This window comes from Thunnus albacares, chromosome 5, assembly GCF_914725855.1.
Source record: "Thunnus albacares chromosome 5, fThuAlb1.1, whole genome shotgun sequence".
In the NCBI taxonomy this organism is placed as follows: domain Eukaryota; kingdom Metazoa; phylum Chordata; class Actinopteri; order Scombriformes; family Scombridae; genus Thunnus; species Thunnus albacares.
Window position 1 is genome coordinate 22,336,736 of NC_058110.1, and position 14,053 is coordinate 22,350,788.

The following is a 14,053-nucleotide window of genomic DNA, read 5'->3' on the forward strand; positions in this document are numbered from 1 at the left end:
GCTCTTTTCCCTCCATTGCTGCAATGTTCTCTGTGCCTGAATAATTCAATATTGCTCACTGTCTGCTCCTGTTGTGTACTGCATGGTTAAGAACCAGTGAAGGGGAAGTCTCAACGCATGGGGACAGGCCTTGTTTTCTACGCCCGCAGCCAAGCGTGCTTCTTATGTAAGGGAGGGGGTTGGACGGCCAGAGTACAACATACACTGCATGAAAACTCCTGTCGCTTTGTCATTATGTGTGTCCCCATCCCCGCTCTCACTTCCTATGAGTTACATCCTCACTGATGCCCTAATTTTTAATGAGCAGTCAAAATCATCGTCATGAACGCTCCGCCATCGTGATATCTCATTTTCTGTCATTCCGTTGAGTCGGTCTGTGTTTCCATATCTGCCTTCAGCTCTTTCTCTTTATCTCTCTTGTCCCCACCCCCCACCCTCTCCTTGGTCTTCTCTTAACAGGCAGACATTTTGACAGCAAGATCATGATTACCATTTTAGACTTCTCAAGGAGCACTTCATTTGGTAAATGATGAGTTACCATCATGAAATTTTGCTACAACATGAGCAAATGTTGTTTGTGAATGCACGATATATACACAAAAAATGAAGATTGGGCTCATTAAAATGTAACTGCGGCTCACTGCATCCATTACAGGTTTCTCTAAAAGAGAAGATTTGAACCTTGTATCCTGTGAGACATCTGGAATATGAGGATTCAGCTGGTAACTCTTGCATTATTTAACAAACCCTGCAGCCATCTGATCCTTCGCAGGTGTACATGAGTCTGTTTCTCATGATTTCACTGCACACAAACACCCTCAGATGTTTCTCTGAATTACAAATAGCCAGTGAATTCATCTTTGTGTCAATACACTTTGTACTCCGCACTTTGATGTTGTTTGTTGGGCTTTAGTAACACACAGATATAAAATAGTGCAACAGTTTAAAACATTCATTCATCAAATGTACAGCAATGTGGTTAAACATATGTGAAAAATGCATTGTGTGCATTGCAAAGTCAGGGCATGTGGGCATTTTTTTCATGAGCAACAGAAATAAACATCGCTAAACTCCACTGACCAGCTGTTCACTAATCTCTCTCACATGCACAAGAAGGTAACTGAAGGCATCAGCCTGTCCAGCACACACTCTGCTGGCTGACTGGACTTTCAGTAACACTCACTTAACGAAATTAACTTTTTCTGTCTTTGCTCCATGTTTTCTGGCTGCCCCTTGATCTGGATAAATAGCATCCAACCATGAAAATAACCGACGTCTATGAGATAACAAGCAAGTGGTTTTTTTTGTTGTTGGAGCCATGATAAGAAAGAAAGAATCATCATGTTGGAGTAGGACAGTTTGTAAACAAGGAATCTTCTACAAAATGAGATATACTGTACTCATGCTTACCACTTTCAAAAACACAGACACTTTTTTGGCATTCCTAAACCATGTGATAATATGTCCCATTATAACCATTACTCACACTGTGGAGCAACTTCATTTTCTTCATTTTCTTTGTATGCTTTCATACTTGGCTAATAAAACTGATTCTGATTCTGAGCTCTGTGAACTTATTTATATTGCAGTAATTGATAAGCAGTGTTTCTCAAAGAAAATGGTATGTTTTTCCAAACTCTACCCTAGCTAATTGCTGTATTAAAGTGATGGTTCATGGGTTCATTCTGTTTGTCATGAACATTTGGGTCATCTTCATAAAAAAAACAATCCAAAACTATACATGTAGCAAGTTTCCAGAGCAACACTTTAATTTTAAGTACCATTTCCCGCTTTCTAGTTAGTAGCAGTGTTACAACCTTCTCCTTAATACATCCACGGCTACAACATGCAACTTAACTGTACAAGTAACCTATCGATGCCAGCTGTGTGGGTCATGTGACCCTTACCTTGCACGTCTGAGGATCTGAGGAGTAATATGCTCTGTAAATATATTGATAATGTATTAATTGATAATCAGTGATTCACGAAGAAAGTTAAATTTTTTTCCAAACTCTACTCTAGTTAATTGATGTTTTAAAGCAGCGGTTCCCAACTTGCAGGTTGCAGTCCAAAAGTGGACCGCAAGTTCATTCTGTGTAGGTGGAAACATTTGGGTCAACATCATCAAAAAAACAAAAACAAACTATAAATACAGAGCATTTCCAGAGCAATGCTTTAATTTTAAGAACCATTTCTAGTTGGTAGCAGCCCTACAACCTTCTCAATAGATCCACGACTACAACATGCAACAGTACCAGTAACCTACCAGTGCTGGCTGTGTGGGTCATGTGATCCTCCCCTTGCATGTCCGATCACTGTAGCGGCCTTGCAGAGAAAGAGAAGAAGTTTGTTCCACAGGTTGAACAAAACTGACACAGAATATATTCAGTTTGGTTTTACTAACACTGAACACAAAAAAGATGAAAAAAAGTGAGTTTTAGGCCTGTTTATATTGTGCTGAAAATACAGTTTTGAATAGGGCTGAATTACTGCTGTTGCAATGCTTCTGTTTTTTTAAATATTGGTTTTAAGCTCTATATGCACTCTCTTCCTACAATGCTTATTTTTATTTAACTTTAAGCCTCATTAGTTGTTTTAGTTTTAATTTATTGTGTGAAGAGGCAGTAGCGGTTAGCTCTGTCTCCTGTGTTAAGTTGGTCAATGTTTGGACCGTGACCTGATGTCTGAGAGAAAATCTGCTGCTTGAGGCAAGGAGCAGCTGGGAACAACTATATCGAACACTAGTATATCCTTACTCCAAACTGTCAGAGGTGTTAAGTGTTTGAGTCTGAGAAGTCTGAGTGAATATTTTATTTGGATCCTTCAAGCTTGGGACACCATATGCGTGAAGTGAAGACCTTAATTGTAGATAAATAGAGAAAGAAAATAACAAATCCAAACTATTTTCTAGCTTCTTGAATGTATGGAATTCACTTCTTGCTCTTTTTTCTTTTTTAGTGTTTGTGTTTAATGATTCATAAAACATGAATAAATTCAGAAAGATGATGAATAAGTCAGTATAACTAAGAGAATATTTTACAAAGTGATTGATGAGATTCAACCAAACACCTTGAGCTATCCCAGCATGATCTGTCTCTTTGTTGTCACCAGCGAGAGCTTTGATGCTGTATCTTTTATTCTCTGACCGCCATGACAGATCGATACAATGTTTGACTAGCTGGTTAATATTTAATTACTCTACATTGATTGTGGACTCTTGGTTTGGATGCCCAATTACTGTCACTCATAAAACCAAACAGTCTGTGTTACACAATACTGGAGGCTTTGCATGTATTACTTGACCAGTCATTGCTGTAGGCTCACCTTTATGTACCATATAAAGTGAAGTTTTTCTCATTTGTCTTCACAAAGCGACTGTCTGTTACTGTTTACTTTCTATTATTGTAAAAGAATTTGTTCAAATTGCTAAATCTTGTTTAGAGTCAGTAACTGAATGGATAGAGAAACTCAGAGAACAAATATATATATATAATTATTAACATAAACATTTTAAACTAATTTTACAAAGTACTTCACCCGATACTGTGATACATGGACAGACTAGTGTTGGTGTGATTTAGAGTTGATAAGGTTTCCTGCTGCACTGCAATTACTCTGTCCGGAACTATATGATCTTGATAAATACTGTATCAATGATTAGACCTTGCTTCACAATCTCCTTATGGTGCAGTCAGACCGGACTACAGCTGGTGCTCAGGGAAAAAGCAGTGGAAGGATTGCAAGCATAAACTGCAGGAGCAGAATGAGTGACAACGGCAGTACAGGAAGCTGTGAGTAATACAGGTTTTTTTTTTAATCAAACTCTTTACCTTACATTAACCTCTGTTACTGTCTTTACACTGACTAAAGCCAAGCAGCATTTCTCCTGGGTGCAGAAAGTGAAAGAGGTTGGTCAGTTTGTGACAAACACATCTCACTCTGTTCCTCATAGAAATGAATGGAGAGTGAAATCTGGCCTGACTGCACCTTCACTCACCTGTTGTGTGCGTCATTCTTATTGGTACTTTAAGTGTGATGACATAATAGTTTATAAATTTTCACAGCAGAACATTTTGATATGCAGTAGGAAAAGTACAAGTGTTATTGATAACATTAACAATGGCTCTGTTCCATTCAAGTGTCTCAATAAGCCATGACAGGGTGGCAGTGAGTCAGCATGAACAATGCGACTCTGAAACTGAAGCAGCTAAATGGAATTCAGTCATCATTCATTTAATTATTTACACCTGTGCTTTTCTTACTTTGACATGTCATAATGTCTTCTGAGAAAAAAGGCCTCCTGAAACTGTTATGGTAGGACAAATCACACATTTGTCATTGAAGCAATGGGTTTCGTGACCTTGTTTAATTCATTACATAACTTTGTCCAACTTCAGCCTGAGCTGAGCTCTAATTAGCCAGAATAACTCAAAACACCTGTGTGGGTGTGCAAGGTCTTTAACTTACATACTTATTCACATAAAATTGTATTTCAATTTCTATTAAAACATCGTTTTTTCAAATGAACATGTCAGATATTTTAGCCTACATTTGTGGTCAGATTTATGGATAAATCAATTTTCTTTCATTTTTATTTGCATTCTACAGATTTAGACATATGTGGTTTGATCATTTATGTTTTTACCAATCATTGATGTGATAATTGTCTCAGGGGTTTGAGATTTGACTCCCTTTTTGATTTGAATCAGAATCAGAAACAGGTTTATTACCAAGTAGGTTTGCACATACAAGGTGTCCTGCTGTTCTGGTGCATAATGATATAAAAATAGAAGGTAACAGAAAAACACAAGTACTTATACAAAGTAAGAGAAAAATACAACTACCACAGAAGACAGGTGATATAAATATAGAAATAAAATTTACAATCAAAAACTAAAATATAGTAAAAATATTTGTTGGTTGTTACAGCCTGTGGCTTCAGTTTAAAGATATAGTTGTTATGAATTTAATAACTGATGAAAGTCCATAACCGAAACATTGTACTGCTAATAAAATACAGGGTGCAGAAATTCAATTTTTTCTTGAACATCGGTGCAGCAAATAATCTGGGGCTGTGACACTCATCCATATGAACCGTACCATTATAGATAAAATCTATATGTATGCAGAGGAGTTTCTCAGATGGTGTTTTGATCACAGGGCAGTTTGTTGGAAACAACCTCACCAGTCGGAGCACATCAGCGCCCTGGATGTGTGTCATGTTCAGTGGCCTGCAGCCGTTAGCAGTAAGTCCTCCCCACTAAGAATGTCATGTGACATGTGACTGGAAGAAGAGGGCCCACTTTACAACACAGAGTTAATGATAGCATGTCATGTATGTTGTTTTTCACCATGCAGACAAATACATATAAATCAAATGAATGCAGACACACTTGTGAGAACTGCAAGATAAAAATAAAGAATGATGGCTGTAATCTAGCTGTTTGAGACAAATACCGTCTAGGCTATATGTCATGCAGGAGAGGTAAAAGTGACACAGTTGAGTCACTGTGAACACTCCCAGCACTCAACAGTGAGATGAAATGGGATGGAAAGCTGCCTTTCATACATGGCTTTTCAGGCCACTGCCCTCGCAGCCTGTGGTAGAGTGCCAGTTACTGTACTTTATCTGAGCAGGCAGGAAACACAGAGAGCCTGTTTTCCCCGTGCAGTGGCATGTGTTTCTCACCTGATCCCTCCTCGCTCATTCCAAACTGCAGGCGCCCCAGATATTTGCATTATTGTAGATAATGTTACTGTCAGCCAGTGACAAGGGTTCCTTTCTCTGCCTGAAATCAAATTGGTTTGGCTTTTTTTTAAGGGCTGTTTGACCTACAAAGTGTCAACAACAAGGCTGGTAGGAGTGACGTCCTCATATCGATCAGTCATGCACTGCTTCAGCAGAACAATGTTAAAAGGAAGATGATATAAGTCAGATTGGTTTTCCTGTGAATACATTTAGTTAGTTTTAGTTTGTTATTTATGAAGTTAAAGGACAGGTTCACAATTTTTCAAGTCTGTCTTAAAACAACAGTCAGGTGCCCATGTGAACGCTGAAACAAGTTTTCCTCACTGTAGTCATTCATCATGTTCATACTGACCATTAGAAAATCCCTTTGAGTAAAAATGTATTTAGACATTTCTCTGAAGACAATATGAGGCATCAGCCATTTGAGTTACTAAAATAAAGTTGATATCTTCCACAGCTACAGTCTTTTCAGTAAAAAAAGAAACAAAAAAGATTATGAATCTTTCCTTTAAATGTATAAAACAGTGTCTGTATTTTAAACTGTCCAGGCAACATCCTCCACGGATACACACCATCAGACAGTCTTCTGCCAAATGAATTAACTTCAAAATCATGTATTATTTTAAATCTAAGGTAACCAATGCTTCTTCTACTAATATAACAACAACAATAATGTAAACTCAATTTAAATTTAACATTGTGTAATTCTAAAATGAAATAGAGAATTTTTTTGGATGTTTGTTTTTCTTTTTGTCTGTGAGAAGAAAGTTGTTGAAGTTGTTGAGATGTTTTGAACAAATTAATGCAAACAAATGTAAAGTAGAATTTGTGTTTGCAGCCCTGAAGCATTTGCTCTGAATTTTAATATACAGTAGATCACCACTCTTGTAAAAATAAAAAAAATACAGTACAATACAGTTAATGTACCTGCTGGTTCTGAGTTTGAACCAACAACCTTAATAAACCTGCTGCTCCACATAGAGAGTCCCTGCGGTGCGGCTGCATTATTTATGAATAGAGAGTAAATGCTGAAGCTCCTGGGGGGATTAGACGCGGAGAGCTCTGTAATCCGTTTGGAAACGCGTGCGGGCCGCCGGGCGGGGAGGAGCTTTAGGACCCGGTAGGTGTGGGGTCGGGTAGGATTTTCCCTCGTGGAGTAGCAGCTGGACGCATGCGCCCCCCCTCCTTCCACTTTTCTCCATCCATAGCGCAGGAGCAAATAGGATGAACTTGTCGTGTTACCTGCTTAAAGGCGCCGCTGGTTGAGTGAAAAACTCAAGCAGATCACGGGATAGGTAAAGGTAACAGTTTTTATCTTGTAGAAAGTTAAAAAAGAGAGGAAATACTCGACAGAGGAGGAAGCAGGAGTGGAGGATTAATGAGAAGAAGAGTCTTTGAATGTAAAGCGGGCAATCAGAGAGCGGATTAGATCCCTATAGCGAGGAATCAGAGCGTGCGTTGTTAAAGATGCGGAAACAACAACAAAGGAACAAACAATCTGGATTTTGATCCATCGGGATATTTACATGAAGTGGCAGCAGCATGCCTTGGCTCAGGAGAAGGGTGAAAATGTTCCAACTTGGAGTGACACCCAAACACCCTGAAGTTTTCAGTCTGTTGGGACTATCTCTGTGCTATGCATCGGCTGATTTTTACACGATTCCGCGGAAGTAATGGATTTGGTTTGGATCTGAGTCATCATGTCAAAAGTCATTCAGAAGAAGAACCACTGGATCACCAAAGTGAACGAGTGCGCAATTGTCCGGGACGCGTGCGGGGAGCTGAATGTGGAGCTGCGCGGCGGAGCTGAGAATGGAGAGTTTCCTTTCGTCGGGCAAGTTAGAGAGGATGCTGTGATTTACCAGGACGGTAAACTCATCGAAGGGGAACTGCTCCTGGAAGTTGAGGGGCTACCTGTGTCTGGATTACCCCTCTATGACATTTTAACTGTGATTAAATGCTGCCAAGGTCCCATCAGGTTGAAAACTGTGCGTCAAGGTAAGAGAAATGTGAAATATAGGAGTAAAGGTGTGTCAGAAAGATAGAAAGAGCGTTTGTGGAAGATTAACACACACACATACACACAAGAGGGGAGAAATCCCAGTGGAAGTTGTTTTATAATTGCCATGTGGCACAGCATTATAAGCACATAGCAAAATGGAGATGTGTGTGTGTGTGTGTGTGTGTGTGTGTGTGTGTGTGTGAAATAGGGCACATCAGTGGTGCTGCTGCTGCTCATCTTCCCTCCACAAGCAGCCTGGAGTTTTCACAGGCTTGACATGAAGCTGCCCTGACAGTCCTCCTGCCCTCGTTTGTCTAACATTGCTCAAGCCATTCTGGGTCAAACCTGCAGGGTCACAGATTAGGCCACTTACTGTACAGTGACTAGAGCCCACAACACACACTGTCAATTAGCTTCTCTCACAAGTAGGTGGATCAAATTCCCAAACTTTTGACACCTGACTATACTTTCCTCTTTGCCAAAGACTTAAAGGCCGCTATCTGTAAGTGGTGTGTAATTTTTGTCTGGTGACAGTCCTCAGTCTGCAGTTTAGATTTCACAGCACTCTGTAAATTGTGTTAATGTCAACTGAAGGCTGCAGTGTTTGTGAGTGAAAGACACCTCTCATGTGCAGCTGGGGTTAGTATTTCTTGAAGTGCTCCTTTCATGTTAGATGAGTTTGACCCATTGCTCAGGGTCTGCTGCATCTGCATCTGTCTGGGAGCCTCCAATGTGTTGCACATGGCTTTTGTTGCTCTCTAAACCGGCCAAATGTGTATGTTCTGTGACACCTGAGTGAATATTGAAATGAGCCTATGTTTAAGTTTCATTTTAAGCCCGAAGCATGTGTAGGCCTATATTTTACCTCAGATGTCTGCCATCGGCCTGCCATTCTGGTTTACACACACACACACACACACACGTTGACAGTCTCTCTCTTGCACACACAATATTTGACAAAGCTTTGCAGTGCCTCTCTGGGGAAATCATTAACTGTGTTACATAACAGCGGTTTAGTTCAGTGTAGCATCATTGCCTTTCTGGTGTACTGTATGTCCATTAGCGGCTACACTGTGAATGCTTGACCTCTGAAGCTGAAGTCTCGACCCCTGGGACGAGAGCTCAGCACTAACACTGCTCTGTGTTTGCAGGGCAGGCGTGCGGTCACCCTTTGCTGTCAGTATGAACAGACTAGGCAGATTTTAAACATGCATAAATAGCTTTCTAACTACTCTCCTCTCCTGTGGAAACACCTTGTACTTTTCTGTGGACATTAAGGATATCCTGAGCTGTGTTCATAGTTTCTTGCATGAATCAGCAGATTCTCCTCGTCTCTAATTAAAGGAGCAGGGGTATTCTTTGACTATCTGAGTAGCTCACAAGACTTTCATTGTGCCTCAGAGTCTGTTGGGCTCCCATGCAGAACCAACCTGGGACTGCGATCCGAGCCGTCCCGCAACAGATGACAGGCTGTCTGTTGGGACAATCTCTCTCCTTTCCTCTCCAAAGATCTGTGGCTCATATTACAGGGGGGGCCACATCACCTCAGTACTGTAACTTTATCAGTGTATGCAGGTTGGCAGGTCGTGTCTGTGGTACACCGCAGCAGCCCCACAGGTGTGTTGTCTTCCACTGAGGAATGCAGGAGGAAAACCATCTGAATGAACTCTGAGCATTCCTGTGGGGAAGGTGTAATATTACACTGCTGTAGGTTTTTTTTTTATTAAGCTCTGTAAATAACTCAGGAATAACACAGCAGTGAGGGATAATTTTCCAAAGATGTCAAACATTTATTTACACAACAAACGTATAATGTTACACCAGTATATTTTGCCTTTCAACCCCAGTGGCCTTTTGTAGAATATGTACATTACTGTGCAAAAGTTTCAGGCACTTTAGATGTTTAAATTCTTATCCATAATGCAATACCATCAGGGAGGCCTCTGATCGGTCCAAACTTTATTCTGCAGATGACAATGACCCCAAACATATAATTGAAGTCATAAAGAAAGAACTATCTAAAAACTATTCATGGCATTATTTTTTTAAAGCATTCCCTCTGTACTTTTAGTGCCTATTCAAACTAAAGTACATATGCAAATATACACAGTGACTATGCTATGTGGTCTCCTTTTAGGCTGTGGTCAATTCATATGTCATAATATCAGTTGTACTTTGTTCACTGGGTGAATGGTGAATAGATTTATGGTATGGAATAGTTTTGAGGTGAAAGTACAAAGAGGGAGTACTTTCAGGCACATTAAGACTTTGACCCACCTGTATAGTTCTTGTCTGCTATCATCAGCTGATTCCAACTCACAGGTGAAAGATTATGTCATAATTGTCTTGTCCAGTCATTATTTCAGTCATCACCAGATAACCAGATAAGATATCTAAAGGTGCAAAGGTTGTGCATTACAATTGGTTATATAATGATCAGAGCTGCAACAATTACTTGATTAATCATTTAGTCGATCAACAGAATAATTAATTGGCAACTATTTTGATAATCCGTTTACCGTTTCTTTCATTTTGCAAGCAAAAAGGCCAAATGTCTGGTTTCAGCTTCTCAGATGTGAGGAGGATGTGAGGATTTGCTGCTTTTCTTTGTCATATGTGATGATAGATTAAAAATCTTTAGGTTTTGCACTGTTGGTTGAACAAAACAAGCAAATTGAAGATATCACCGCCAGCTCTTACAAATTGTGAATGTCATTTTTCACAATTTTTTTAACATTTTATTGACAAAACAATTAATCGATGATGAAAATAATTGTTAGTTTTTGCCCCAAGAATGACAGTTGTTGGTTTAAAGTAGAGCTTATGTACAGTATAAACCTTTTGAGGCTGAAATATGTTGCACATGAATAATACAAAATGAAGAAATAGGTATGAACAACATTATTACAATAGTTTCTCTGTTTTACAACTCGTACATTCTTCTTGGCAGTTGAGTTTTAAGTGAATCACAATCTCCTCCAGCACCTAAAGTATCTGTGGGTTTACGACACTCTGATCATGGGTGGGTTTGGCTGGGTGGCTGTCTGATCTCTGGAACAAATGGCCCTGGGTCGCCTTAGATCTCGCCTTCACTTCAACCCAGCCAGGGAGTAATCTGGACCGCCTGCTGGATGCCAGGCATTCCTGAGAAGTGGGGCCAGGAGTTCACTGGTACACCCCAATGAAACATTCATACCCAAAATTCTCCATTTTGATACGGTTTCACCCCTTCTTCTCAGGTCTTGCTTTCTCCGGTCACCCTGCTCACCCCTTGGTGGCAGGGTTGCATAGTGATTAGGCAGACCATCTGTTTAATCATTCAGACCTTCAGGATAGTAAGCATCTGTCCTGCTGAAGTGTCCTTGAGCCAAACTTGGCGTGTATACCAACCAGGGTCACTAACAGCCAACCCTACGCTGTGGCCTCAGGGTAGACAGCAGAGCAAAAAGCAAATCAATGCAGCATCACAAAACTGTTAACCTTTAGACCGGGAAAGGCAATTAAAGACAGACATAATGTTCTTTAAAGTCAAACTGAAAGTAAAATTCTCCTCCCTTCTGTGTAAGACAGGGGTCAGCAATTAGGTTCAACCTTGGGCCAGTTTTTTCAGGATGTTTCATAGGCCGGCAGAGGAAACAAAGGCAGTATGTTTTGTTTATTTCTTTTAATTCATTCAAGAATAAATAGATTTACAACACTGTTAAGGATTGTATCTGAGAGCAGACATCACTTTTCCTATTAGTAACTAGGGGCTTACAGTTACAACTAAAAAAAAAAACCAACTAATTTGGCTAAAAATACCTAATACGCAAATATAAGTTCTGTGTTGCACTTCAAGACTAGAGACGTACTTTACTGGTTATCCGCCCATATTAAACAGCGGCCTGCTTCATTCACAGTTGATATAACGTACTGTTGTGGTTGCCTTATGCTTGCCTTCAATATTGCATGTCACATTGTGCCAGATGCCTGTGATAAAATCTTGGTTCCAATATGTGTCAGCTTGTGTAGTGTCAATTTGAGACAGATTCAGACTGTCAGATTGTGCGCTGAATGTATGGTGAATCTTAGCGCTATGATGTAAACAGAAAAGAGTGTATGAAAGCAGCAGCACATCATCAGATGTTTTGAAAATGCAGCAAAGTTATTTTTCATTTCACCTCCATCAATTTGGTTTTTGTGACATGAATGTATTAAGGAGAATGAGTGTGTTTTCTCCCTAAACTTTATTTAGAAAACTACACTTGTGAAATGTCATACTGGCCTTGTGTATTCTGTGTCATTCCATGTTGTATTCTGATCGATTTGTTTGTAGACGTGGGTTGTAGCAGCAGTCACATTGTGAGAATTTGGGCTTACATTTCTGACAGAATTTTGCCTCAGGCTGTCTGTCTTTAGTTGCCAAAGCTCCTCATCAGTCGTCTGTGCACGTGTCTCAGTGCGATCTAGGACCATTTTACCACGTTTCTCTCATGATTCTCAATTTTGTCACAGACAGCCCAAAATCAGAAAGTGTAAAGGGGCTTTAAGAAAAAAATGGAAAATCTGTTATGGTTAAGTAGTCTAAAGTTGTGGAGGAATTCAATTTCATTGCTGTTAGTTTTAGACTTAATTTCAGCACTATGCATTGATCTATGAGCATGAGGCAGCCATTGCTTTAATGCCTCCCCCTGTGGGGGCAATAGTAGATGTGACACGGTTACATTCATTGGGATTTACATGATTGTATTGTATTTATTTTGTTACCTGCAGCAGATCTGTGATTGTGCAAAATTTTTAATGTAAACTATGAAGTCAAAACTTCTGCTTTTGACTGGGAGCCAAATATTTTTGCTGGAGGACCGGATTTGGCCCACAGGCCAATATTTGCCTACCATTGGTGAGAGGAAATATAAACTATAATCATAATTTTCCATTTTTCAAAAGAGGTTAAAACTGTTTTGGACATATCTGTGGAAATAGTGTCTAAGTGTCTGACCTCTGGGTGGCCGTTTCCCATGGCAACAGTTAACTGACATTTGGCATTGGGAGTCGCTGAGAGACAAGCTGTCAACTGCTGGCTGGAGCATGGACTGTACAAACGTTGATACAAGACGTTTTTTTCCCCCTTTTTCAACAAGCATACACAGTGTTGGTTATGTGCCCATTCAAACATCGGCTCCTAAACGGATGGGTCCTCCCGACTCATCATATGGATGGGTTGGAAAAGGGAAGCTAGTTAACCTAGCCTGCTAACGTTAGCTTAGATTCCCTCTCGACATTATTTTTTGTTCATGTTATTTCAACACCTGCTGAGTCATTGGCAGCTTCTGCATACTCAGTGATGTGTTGGTCCTGCAGTAGGCAGGAGTGGGGTCTATCTGGCTTTCTCTCTCTTTCATGGGTCCAGATGTGGTGATGACAAATGAGCACGCTGTCAACCCCCCCCCCCCCCCCCCACAACAAGTAGCCTAGTTCTATGACCTCAGTACTCCATATGTTACCCTGTGTTACAGGACACAGAGTACCACATGGAGGGCTTGAATAAACCACAGATGGGGCTAAGCAACGGCTGACAATGTCGACCCCCCAGCTGGTTAGCTGACTGTGTGTCTGTTGGAACTGAAGTCATATTACAAACTCTTTTTATTGGATCCGGACCAACAGTGACACTCTGGAGAACACTTATGTAGGGGGCACTATCATACCAGAAAAATAACTAAAACTAAAATTTCTTCTTTTTGGTCATTTCAATTTCAACCAAATAAATACATGTATTATAACAAACCCCAAGGATGAATATTCTGATTTCTTAGTGAAACTGAATTTTAATTTCGGTTTTAATCCTGTTTTTACCGTTATGTAAAGATTGCACTAAGTTGTGTCACTGAAATTGTGTCTGCGGCTTTTGTGCGTGGTTAAGAAGGCTTACACACATCATGAGGATGTGAGGGCTTTGCAGACACAGATCTCCTCTGTGATGTGCTTGTCCCAGAATGCAAGTCCCTTACATTTTCTTATGTATGAAGACTTTGTCAGTCTTGATTAAGTGCATACGACGTATATCCCGAAAGGCTTGTCAAAGGCTTGTGACATGAATCCTACGGCGGTCTCTCTCCCTCCTCTCTGTAGCCTCTGCTTTTTCCTTTTCCTTCCTCAACCACTGTCCCTTTATGAGCGTTGTGTTTTAGGCGGTGAGGGCTCGGTTGTTTTGTTTGTCCTTATCTTCTCATGTGTTCAGCCTTCTTATCCAGAGTCTGACATTATAAGAAACTCTGGTGTGGATGTCTTCAAAGGAACTTTTGTCTACTGATGCACGTACT

At 40.2% G+C, this 14,053-nt stretch overlaps 1 protein-coding gene and 1 long non-coding RNA gene across 13 annotated transcripts in view; one reads left to right on the forward strand and one right to left on the reverse strand.

Annotated features, from left to right (window-relative positions):
* The first annotated feature begins 6,873 nt into the window (after positions 1-6,873).
* LOC122982447 (membrane-associated guanylate kinase, WW and PDZ domain-containing protein 1-like) overlaps positions 6,874-14,053 on the forward strand; it is a 98,577-nt gene continuing 91,397 nt past the window's right edge. For 4 of the 12 annotated variants that reach the window (XM_044351739.1, XM_044351742.1, XM_044351741.1 and 1 more), the window contains exon 1: positions 6,881-7,747. In XM_044351739.1, coding sequence (XP_044207674.1) covers positions 7,450-7,747 — 298 coding nt within the window. In that variant the 5' untranslated portion in view covers positions 6,881-7,449. Of the gene's footprint in view, positions 7,748-14,053 lie in introns of all 12 variants that reach the window. The other 8 variants (XM_044351745.1, XM_044351746.1, XM_044351743.1 and 5 more) reach the window with 5 other exon arrangements.
* On the reverse strand, positions 7,930-12,548 carry LOC122982452. Its single transcript, XR_006403455.1, has 4 exons — positions 10,271-12,548; positions 10,029-10,144; positions 9,182-9,429; positions 7,930-8,096 (listed from the first exon to the last, which is right to left on the reverse strand). It is a non-coding gene; the product is annotated as an uncharacterized LOC122982452 (long non-coding RNA).